General features: G+C 32.0%; 1 protein-coding gene and 1 pseudogene across 1 annotated transcript; both read left to right on the plus strand.

Moving 5' to 3' along the window:
* Positions 1-3,078: 3,078 nt before the first annotated feature.
* LOC118039954 (lysine histidine transporter-like 6) lies at positions 3,079-6,413 on the plus strand. The gene is made up of 8 exons (XM_035046802.2): positions 3,079-3,188; positions 3,303-3,442; positions 3,553-3,936; positions 5,064-5,457; positions 5,542-5,647; positions 5,763-5,854; positions 5,947-6,015; positions 6,115-6,413. The coding sequence occupies exons 1-8, from the start codon at positions 3,165-3,167 to the stop codon at positions 6,211-6,213; spliced, it is 1,308 nt and encodes a 435-aa protein (XP_034902693.1). The 5' UTR covers positions 3,079-3,164; the 3' UTR covers positions 6,214-6,413.
* Positions 6,414-9,331: 2,918 nt separating this feature from the next.
* Positions 9,332-11,173, plus strand: LOC118039953 (protein ASPARTIC PROTEASE IN GUARD CELL 1-like; annotated as a pseudogene).
* The last annotated feature ends 596 nt before the right edge of the window (positions 11,174-11,769 follow it).

Raw genomic sequence — 11,769 nt, forward strand, 5'->3', positions numbered from 1 at the left:
CAACTCTCGGTATATATAATAATTTTTAATTATTCTGATAGATATTTTCATTCAAGATAATGAAAATATCTCTACTTAAAAAAACTCAAAGCCCACCTAATATATCTAACAAAAAATTTTTAAGACAAATTATAATTTAGTGTCAAGAATTTTTTTTTAGAAACAAATCAACAGCAGTTAATTTTTATTGGGACACATTATAAAGATTTTGTATAAAATATAAGTATAAATTGAGCTGATTTTTTTTAATATATATATATAAAAGGTTTTTAAACTTTCAAGATTTGACGAGACGTAAGTATTAGCTTACAAATCTTTCATTTCCAACCATTCAAAATTCCACTAACAAGTACTGTGTTAAGATCCTAAAACAATGATAGAGAATCAGGAATGAAAAAAATCATATTTTTATATTATAGAAATATGAAAATGAAAGATATATCCAAAACTATTAGAGAATCATTTTATTGTGTCATGTTTTTAAATTATTTATTTTTTAATTTCATAATTCATTGATGATGATGAGTTGTATCTATCCAAAACTGGTTGAATCAATAATTAAAGTAGTTCTTAGTCGGTCCAAGTTGATTCCTATACAATCAATTGGATCAACAGTCCATAGCCTTAAACCAGACCAATCAAACAGTAATATGCTAATTTAATCGAGTTTTCAATTACATTTTTCTCCATCGCGTTAATTTTGTTGCTGTCAGTCGCAATCGAGGCCAAAAGAAATGGGAAGTACAGAACATAAAGAAAAATTGACAAACAGTAAAAGCTCACCTTGTTCCATGGTGTCTTGTTAATAAATAGTCAACTAATAAATCGGTTCGGCATGGAATATTAGTTTCAAGCGAGATAGATCGGCAACCTAAAATTTCTACCTTGTACTACGAGACGAGGCCCATTACAGAGCATCTCTAGCGTTGATCGTTTCCAGTATTTGTGGTGTCCGCAGCCTATACCAGAGATTTCTTGGAAAAATCCAACCCCTAATGTTTATGGAAAAGGAACCTTCTAGGTGGTGGCAAGCTTAAAATTGAAAATTTTATTTTTTCTATCATCTCAGGTTTGAGTTCTAGATTGCTTATATCATGGCCACTAGAGACTTATATGGTCATTAACTTTAAAACTCAGGTCGATGCTCGTAAACTGACCCGAACACCCACATTAAACTAAAAAAAAAAAAATTATGGAAGAGGGACCTCCGAGTCACTTTTAATCACAAAATATTGTCTCATCCATCGCTAAATAATAAATATTGCCGAACAATAAAGAAACCTCGCCGGCTAAGCTCCAGAGTGAGCCGCTAAATGGCTTGTTCGATATTATAATAAATATTCTGTTTCAAGACATGCTGTGTTTCCTCTAAAATCAAAAGGAAATATAAAAGGTAGCTGATGATGAGGGATTGAGATAATGTTGTTTTTACGGTCAAATCATATTTTTTATTTTTTTTTAAGTTTTATAAATCATTTTAATATTAAAAATATTTATTTTTTAAAAAATATAATCTTAATATATTTTTAAATAAAAAATAATTTATAAAATAATTAGTAATTTAGTATCACAGTACCAATGACATAACTCGAAATGTAATAGCCGATATCTCTTTTAATGATCGGCTTTTAATTGGGTTCAGTTAACTATTCACTTTGGGCCTTAGCTAGTGATTAGAATCTTTATCTGTACTCCTCCTCAGGCCCATTGTTAACCGATGAGAACTAATTTCTACTGTGTTCTGCTAAAAAAAACAACAAACACAAGACCCAAATGAAAAAAACACTTTCTTTAGATAAAGGGTTCTTTCATCTTAATTTTTTTTAATTCAAGAAAGTATTTAAAAATGTGGTAGTTATTATTTTTTAAAGTATTTTTTACTTGAAAATATATTAAAATAATTTTTTTATTTTTAAAAAATTAAATATGACATTATCATATTAAAATAATCTGAAAACACACCAATAAAAATTAATTTAAAATACTTTTTTATTTTTAAAATATTCTTTTAAGATGCAAAAACAAATCAGTCTTAATAAATAATATGCAAAGTATTGTTCAATCTCTAAAGATATATTTGAGAATGGTAAATGTTAGGTTTTAAAATAGTTTTTTCTTGAAAATAAATTAAAATAATTTTTACTTTTAAAATTGTATTATTGATATTAGTATATTAAAATAATAAAAAAAATGTAAACAAATATTTTTTTAAAATTTTAAGTAAATAATATTTTGACGACGACGTCAAACACTCCTTAACCCCCAACGGGGACAGTTCACAGGGGAAGAACATGATACCGGACCGCCTTTACATAACAAGTAGCCCTCTCCCTTTAATCATTGCATCTGAAACTATGGCCCTCTCACAAAGAACTGCTTCAAAGGCAGTGATTTTTGGATAGATCTGAATTACCAACCAACAAAAACTTCCTCTTGTTGGCTCCAAGTCCACAAATCCCACAATCCTTGAGATGGACCAAAAATTTATAATTAACTTTTCAAAGAGATGAGAAAAGTTACTGGTGTGTGCAAATATAATTAACTTCTCTTATTTCTGGAGTACTAATGTGTTTGGAACTACAGGTATATATATTTTAAAAATATATTTAGCTTGAAAAAAAATCAAATTAATATTTTTTTAATGTGTATATATATATATATATATATATATATATATATATATAAACTTCACTACAATACTATACATTTCGGCACTTGATGTACTCAGGAAAAAAAAAAAAAAAAAAGTCTCTTCATGATTACGAACTCAATGTGTTAATGAGGCATGTTACTTTCGAAGATGGCACTAAAACTTTAATCATTAGGTGGTGGGCTCCAACGTCACTTTAAATATACAAACAGATTCTTTTCCAAACCTATAGTTTGATGATTAAAAATATTTACTCTATCTCTTAATATTATGACTTTAAAATTTTAAAATCAATATTTTGTGAGTTTAACATGCTGATCGCTAAATTGATAAGGGATGTATTTTTAAAATCATCTAAAAAATTTTGTTTTAATTGAAATATAAGCTGATATAAAAATGCTTTAATCATATAAAACCGAAAACAAAAAACTGAGACACCAAACAACTACATATAGCTGATGATTATGATCACTCATCTCCCACACTGAAGGGGTTCCTGTCCTTGGCTGTGACAATGGTTCCAACTTCTCCTTCTAAGGTGAGCAGCACAGCTAGCCAGCTATACCCTTGTTAATTTTACATTTATACTTGCATGCCTATTGCTACGAACAAATGTAACCGTTGTTCTTTTCTATTCTTGAAATCTAAACAGGAAGACCAGTCCATTGGCAAATGGACCGAAGGCGATCCCGCTCGCCGAGCCAAATGGTGGTACTCAACTTTCCACACCGTCACAGCCATGATCGGTGCAGGTGTTCTAAGTCTGCCCTATGCCATGGCTTACTTAGGCTGGTATGTTAGTCAGCACTGCAACACAGCTCAACAAATTCGTATTCTATATGTATGTGATGTGAATGAATTAGGACCAAAACTACTAGAAAATAACAGTTTATTCTCTTCAGGGGTCCAGGGATAACGGTTCTGGTGTTGTCTTGGTGCATGACTCTGAACACAATGTGGCAAATGATCCAACTCCATGAATGTGTTCCTGGGACTCGGTTTGATCGCTACATCGACCTAGGTCGACATGCTTTCGGCCAGAAATTGGGACCATGGATTGTCCTACCTCAGCAGCTGATTGTTCAAGTTGGTTGTGATATCGTGTACATGGTTACAGGTGGAAAGAGTTTAAAGAAGTTCATGGAGATGACTTGCGCCTCTTGCACCCCAATAAGGCAGTCTTACTGGATTTTGATCTTCGGTGGCATCCATTTCTTCTTGTCTCAGCTTCCGAATTTCAATTCTGTTGCTGGCGTTTCCCTAGCTGCAGCAGTCATGTCACTCAGGTACTTGGTTTTATACTTTTAACCTCGTTATGCCCAGTTACTTATGATTAAGTACTTGATTAGTTGTGGTGGTTTGTGTCCCAAATGAGAATATGCCTGGTAAGGTACTTTGACATCAAGCTGCAATTTTATCACGACTAATAGAACATTTTGGTGCACAGTAGCCATGCTAACCCACCCTGTCGTCTTTTGGTGAACATTTTGGTGCAATTTTATCTTGAAGAACATATTTTAGATCTAATTTGAGCATATGTTCTCGATTTTAATTAGTTGGTTATAGCCAACAAACTACTAAAAAAAAAGTACGTAAAATGGGATGTATTTAATAATCGTATTAAAAATTATTTTTGTTCTAGTTTCTTTTAGATTAAAACTTTTGATACACTTCCGTTGTAAACCATACACAAGATAGGACTAGGAGATCCATTATTCCTTGCATGGTTTACTCGCAAAACATGACTTCGAAGTTTGAACAATTGTGACGCGATTCTGGTCATGCTTTATCAAACCCACTTGCATCGTATTATGGAACTCGTAAAGCACTCGCGATTGTATCAGAGTTTACAGATTTACTATGGACCGATGACTAGCAGAAAGAATCCCGGTCTTTATCATCCAAACGGGTCGTTGCTTAAAAGCTATTGCTTTTGCGAGGGTGATTCGGGTTACTGTCTTAGACCGAATATATCCTGATCACCCATTACACTATGAGTGGCGCGCAGCCATTATGGGATAAGTTAAATTAATCTTGTGGAAGAAAATGGGATGAGACTTTAGACTTGGAGGCCGCTTCTTTATGCTTTTGGTGAAACTAAAAAATGGCAAAGGGGAGCCAAGCTAATTCATCATGATTTTAGTGAAGTAGACACTTTAAAGTGAATGTTATAAATGGCTAAGTCACTCAAGATTTAGCCTTGTAAATATAAATCGTTCCAAATCAAAAGGTGAACCCAAACATGCTTAAAGACATCAAGACATTAACTTTGTATACCTTTTCATTCCTGTTATTCTTATGTTGAATTTGGACGGTTTTATTTTCTGCTCAGCCATGCAAAAGCTAGAAGGTGCCTGATTGATATAACATCGTGCAGTGTTGTCTAACTCCATTGATGAGTTTCTGGTTGCAGTTATTCAACCATAGCCTGGGCAGGTTCCTTGGCTCATGGCCAGATTGATAACGTGAGCTATGCTTACAAAAACACCAGCGCAGCTGACTACATGTTTCGTGTCTTCAATGCACTGGGAGAAATTTCTTTCGCGTTCGCTGGCCATGCAGTTGTTCTTGAGATTCAGGCTACAATCCCATCAACTACTGAGAAGCCTTCCAAAATCCCAATGTGGAAAGGTGCACTGGGTGCTTACTTTATCAATGCAATTTGCTATTTCCCCGTTGCCCTTATAGGGTATTGGGCATTTGGACAAGATGTTGATGATAATGTCCTTATGGAGCTGAGAAGACCCGCGTGGCTCATTGCCTCTGCTAATTTAATGGTGGTAGTTCATGTCATTGGTAGCTACCAGGTATAACAAGAGACTACATTATTCATGCAATATTTAGCCATATACATATGTTTTTTCTACCGGACCTAACAGGAACCTTTGTAGGTCTATGCTATGCCTGTTTTTGACATGCTAGAGAGGATGATGATGAAAAGATTCAGTTTTCCACCAGGACTTGCACTCAGGCTCGTGACTCGCTCTACTTATGTTGGTGAGATTATTCTCTTCGTCATTAAACGTCTTCTAACATCAAGTCTGCAGCTGCTCGACTCTTAATCTTGTTAACTGTTGAATTACAAGTTATTTATGTCCCTGAAACCTTGCAGCATTTACCCTTTTCGTTGGAGTCACCTTCCCATTCTTCGGAGATCTTCTTGGTTTCTTTGGCGGGTTTGGTTTTGCCCCCACTTCATACTTCGTAAGCCTCTCATATGGTGTCTACAGTACGTAGTCGGTAAATGACTTACTGGATCGATCAAGCTAATTGATCCATGTTGGGTTTTCTTGCAGCTCCCTTGCATAATGTGGCTAATAATCAAGAAACCTAAAAGATTCAGTACCAAATGGTTTATAAACTGGGTAAACAGAAAAATCTAACGACCATGCCTTTCCTATTTAAAGCAACAATTTTGACCAGTGAATTACTTATGAATAACAGTATCTATTTTTTTCTTTCAGGCCTGCATATTCGTTGGAGTGTTCATCATGATGGCATCCACCATTGGCGGGTTCCGGAATATCGTTACCGATGCCTCCTCGTATAGGTTCTACACATAATAATGGCAAAATGTATCTGATCGAGTTTGCAAGACTTCTTTTTTAGTGATATGCCTCTGTTGTTATATTAAGCAAGCAACTATTTAAATAGAACAGTCCAGCATAATCCTGTTCTGCTTTGTGTTGTCATATTCAGCAAACAGACTGATTTCATGTTAACATCGTCATAAATCTTAACTATTATATTTGGATTGTCGTAACTTTTCTTTTTACCCCTGAAAGGTAGTTATAACTTTCGGGAATTATCGTGTTATAATCAGCAAGAATTATTGTGAATCTGTGAATTAAGCCAAGTCATTTTGTGATCACTTTAGAGAATATTGTGTATAGCTTAAGCAAAGCAAGTAATAATATAAAAATGAGAAAATCACCCTTATTTTTTATATATATTTCAATACATTATACTTTATCTTCGTATTTTTAAATACTGCACTTTATATCTTATTTTTTTATATAGTTAATAATACTTGAAAAAAGAAATCTGAAATATTATAGTTTTGTTATTATAATTGATTTAATACCCAAAGTATCATTATAATTTTTACATCTGCTTCTTCCCCGATCATGCTTTTAACTAGCTGTTGAACCAGTGACATATAGACAATTCAAGACACTGCAATTCCAAGGGGTGCTAGCTAGAAATATTTTTTAGGAGGGCCTGAATTAATATAAGAAGATATAATATTTGTTGTAATTTATTGTACATGAGTTATAAATCAGAACTTACATAATTTAGTTTAATTTATTTAAATAATTTACTATATATAATGATCTTTGTATAAGGTAAAAGGTTTGGAGAAATACTAAATTGAGTCAAAGCAATAAATTTAATTTCATCTTCATAGTTCATTCATTACTTTAATGTTGTTGGTAATTATACCTATTAAATATAAATATACAAAGTATATAAGAAACATTATTTAAAGTGAAGCATTATTTATGTTTGATAAACTTTGAAATAAAAAATAATAATAAAAATGATTCTTATATATTTATTTTAATTATGCTTGTTGTTCTTTTTATAAATAAAAAATCATCGATTATCTTATCAATTCTTCTTATTTTGTTCATGGTTCAACCTAAAATCAAAATATATATTGTAAGAAAAAATTAATAATTTTAGTGGCTCTTCTAAAAACAACATAAAAAAAATTCAATTATAATCAAAATAAAACAATAAAATATATATAATTAATTAGAAAAAAAATTACTATAACAAAAATTAAAAAACAATTGGTAGAATTAGCATATTTGAGGGGGGGAAAAGAGCAAAAATGGTAGAACTATTAAAAAAATCTCATCAAATTATTAACAAACATTTCAAAACAAAACAAAAATAGATTTAAAATTTAAATTACCTTGTTTTGTTTGATAAAAGATAAATTAATTGATGGGTTTGCTTTAATATTTTTATAGAAATTTTTTTTATATAGTTTTTGTTTTTGTTTTTGTTTTTTTATCGTTGCATGATTTATATTAAATTAAATTGGTGATTTTTTTTTTATTTCACAAAATAATATTTTTATATTATTTTCTTTTCATGTACGTTAAGAATAACCTCAAAGAAAAAGAAAGGCGCACTTTTTTAAAATAAGTCTAACACTTCCTCTTACTTAATTATACTTAATTATAAAATTTCAACAAAAAAAATTATCTCATCAGGGCCCGGCCCTCCTCAAATCTAAATCTCACGGAACTAGGTAACCAAAGAAAAATGACATATAAAAATGAAGAAGAAGAGGCACCAAAAAGTAGTTAATTAATAAATTAGAGATTTTAATTTTAAATGAGGGTTTGTGGTTTGATTTTAATTTTAACAATGTGGGTTTGATGGTCTTGGTAATTAAAAAAAAGGAAAAAAGAGAAAGGAGAAGATGGATGGGGCTGCATTCACCTTTGTTTGGTCAGCCCAAGGTTAAGAGAGAAAAAAAGAGAGGAGAAAGAGGCAGGAGGAGAGAAAAGGAAAGAAACGAGAAAGTCTAGAGATATTTTTATGAGAATTTAAATCTTGCGCTATATGTAAATTATATATATTTTTTTTTAAAAAAAAGAAGACAAAGTATTACCATTTTTTAAATGTTAAAAAAATCAAGGTAATTTTTTTAATAAAATAAAAGAAATATAAAAAGATTATTTTTAAAAAATAAAAATTATTATTTTAATATATTTTTTAAAAATAACAATTTACTTTCAAACATCGAATCATCAGCAGTTTACTAAAGAATAATTAAGTGAGACAGAATGATTGAACCGATATGCATCCTACTCTCACCGGTACGCTTGTAATGATGATGTTAAAGTAGCGCAAAACTTCAGGACATGCTTTTGGAGAGAGACGACTTGAAGACAATCTTTTGATCCACAAAAGTTACAACGTGGGCCCAAAACGTTTCCCTTCTAGCATTAAAGCTTTCAGCTAATAGTCCTACCAAGGAAGCAAATAGTCCGATCCAACAAATAAAAGCTCTGTTTATTCTTCTTGTGTTTAAAAAATATTTTTTTAAATATTTTTTTGAGATAATTTTAATATATTAATATTAAAAATAACTTTTAAAAAATAAAAAATATTATTTTAATATACACTTTCAAGTTTCAAATATGCTCGAAATCATAGAGCTCATTAGCAGTGAAAGAGTGGACTCCACAGAAAGCACCATCATTATATAGATTAGTCACAGACAATAACTAATCATGCAACACTAATTAATTAAAAACTCACTCGCACTCGGACAGGATTTAAAGACATGTTTCTTTCACTAAACCCACAAAGATCAACATAACATGCAACAAAGATTCTTTAAAATTTATCCTTTAAAGCAAACTTGATAACGTTGTATTAATTATTTTTTAAAATATTTTAAAAAATATATATTAAAATAATTTTTTTATTTATTTTTAACATTAACACATAAAAAATTAAATTTGAAAATATATAAAAAATTAATTTTTAAAAAAATAAAATTCTTAAAATGCATAATAAACAAATAGGCTGTTAAAAGCCCCACTCAGTCAGGACTTCTCTCTTTCTACTTCCCTTTTATACATTACACAAGCACAAGCATTCCCTTCCTCTCACTTTCACCCTGTCTTGCCCTCCCTTTCTCTCTCATTGGCTAAAATGGGGCTTCTCATTTACACTCTCTTCTCCCTGCTTTTCATTTCTCCATTTGTTTCCTCCTCTCGAACTCTAACACCAGCCCTCCAAAACGACAGTCCTTGACGTCGCTTCTTCCATCCAAAAAACCAAAAACATTTTCTCTTCTAACACTAAAACGTCAATGTTTAACCAACAAGGGAACGAAACCACCTCGTCAGAACTAACGGTAGAGCTGCATTCTAGAACTTCCCTTCAAAAACCACGCACACTGACTACAAATCACTAACCTTATCTCGGCTCCAGTGTGACTCAGCCCGAGTCAAGTCTCTCTTAACTCGTTTAGATCTAGCCATCAATTCTGTTTCCACTTCAGATCTTAAATCACTTGAGACTGATTCGGAATTCAAATCTGAGGCTCTACAAAGCCCGGTTATATCTGGTACGAGTCAAGGCTCTACAAGTGGTGAGTACTTCTCCCGAGTTGGAATCGGAAAACCAGCTAGTCAAGCCTATCTTATACTCGACACTGGCAGTGACGTTAACCAGGTACAGTGCGCACCTGCGCCGGCTTCCTTCTCTCCTTTAACCTGCAACACCTAGCAATGCAGGTCCCTCGACGTGTCAGAATGCCGGAACGACACGTGTCTCTACGAGGTTTCGTACGGGGATGGGTCTTATACCGTTGGTGATTTTGTTACTGGGACTATCACTCTCGGCTCGGCTTCAGTTGATAATATGGGTATCGGCTGTGGACATAATAATGATTAATGAAGGTTTGTTTATTGGAGCTGCTGGCTTGCTTGGACTCGGAGGAGGCTCGTTGTCTTTCCCTTCTCAGATCATTACGACGTCATTTTCTTATTGCCTCGTGGATCGTGGCTCCGAGTCGGCTTCAACTCTCGAGTTTAACTCAACTCTCCCTCCCAACACCGTCACTGCTCCGTTAATCAGGAACCACCAGCTCGATAACTTTTATTACGTTGGATTAACGGGACTGAGTGAGCTGGTATCGATTCCCGAGTTGGCGTTTCAAATCTATGAATCAGGAAATGGAGGGGTAATAGTTGACTCGGGAACGGCCATTACTCAGCTGCAAACGGACGTTTATAGCTCCCTGAGTGATGCATTTGCTAAGGGAACGAAGGACTAGCCGTCAACTAACGGGATATCGTTGTTTGACAAGTGTTATAATTTGTCTTCTGGAGGAAATGTGGAGGTGCCAACGGTGTCGTTTCACTTTCCTGATGGGAAGTTGTTACCGTTACAAGCGAAAAATTACATGGTTCCGCTCGACTCGGAAGTAACGTTTTGTTTTGCTTCTGCAGCGTTGAGTTTGATTAAGATTATAGTTGGAATTGATTTTTAAAGTATATTTTTATTTAAAAATATATTAAATTATATTTTTTAATTTTTAAAATTATTATATTAAAATAATTTTAAAATATATAAAAATTAAAAATTTTAATGAGAAAATTTTGCTTTTTAAATAATTTTTTTATATAAAAATACATGTTAATAGTATTTTTTTATTTTTTAAAAATTATTTTTAATATTAATGTATTAAAATAATTTAAAAATACTAAAAATATATTAATTTATAGTTAATAAAAAAATTTAAAAAAATAAAATTTTTTAAAAATATTTTTAAAACTTAAAAACAAACATGAATTTTTCAAAAACGCCATGCGTTTCTAAACGCTCACGATCTTTGTCCGTTATTGGGAACATCCAGCAGCGGGGAACACGTGTCGTTTATGATCTCGTGGACCCTTTTGTTGGGTTCCGAGTCAAGCGGAACCATGTAATTAACCGCTAGGGAAGGTTGAATTGAATGAAGGTGGTCATGATAATGTATGTGCTGAACAGTTTTTATCGTTCAGTTTTTTTTTTAAAAAAAAAAAAACTGTTTTAGTTTACTCATGTTAAGTAAGAAATGAAAAGCGAAGTTTTACCACTTTGAAGATAAGGGAAAAGTTCATATATATGGGGTAGTTAGTCTAGTAATTCACAGAATCGCAGGATTTAGTTTTTTATATATATATATATATATATATATATATATATATATATTAAATTAATAACTAATTTATCAAAAATTATTTCAGGAGAGGCAGATTTGAAACAAAAGGGGCAGGACAAGTAGAAAATTAATGGCTGGTCTAAAATTAAGAAGATCAGTTGTTGTTGTCTTTGTACTTTTCATTTTTTTCTTTTAATGTCCTTGTAGCCTTTAAATATTTTTATTTTTTGTCTAAAATATTATTTTCTTTATATTTTAATTTTTAAATTAGAGAAATGATAAAGTGATTCAGAATGAAAATAGGAGGAAAAAAAAGTTAGTTTAATAACATTTCAATGATAAACTCTTTGTTATCAATATTCACAGGTTTCATGAAATGAAAAGGGTTAGATTTTGGTTTGTTTGAAATTTTAATTTTAAAGTAGTTATTTTAATCTCT

This window comes from Populus alba, chromosome 8 (assembly GCF_005239225.2).
Source record: "Populus alba chromosome 8, ASM523922v2, whole genome shotgun sequence".
Classification (NCBI taxonomy): domain Eukaryota; kingdom Viridiplantae; phylum Streptophyta; class Magnoliopsida; order Malpighiales; family Salicaceae; genus Populus; species Populus alba.

Coding starts and splice junctions, on each gene's coding strand:
- LOC118039954 (XM_035046802.2), top strand. CDS start 3,165: ATGGTTCCAACTTCTCCTTCTAAG. Junction 5,648..5,762: donor GACTCGCTCTACTTATGTTG/GTGAGATTATTC, acceptor GAAACCTTGCAG/CATTTACCCTTTTCGTTGGA. Junction 6,016..6,114: donor CCAAATGGTTTATAAACTGG/GTAAACAGAAAA, acceptor TTTTTCTTTCAG/GCCTGCATATTCGTTGGAGT.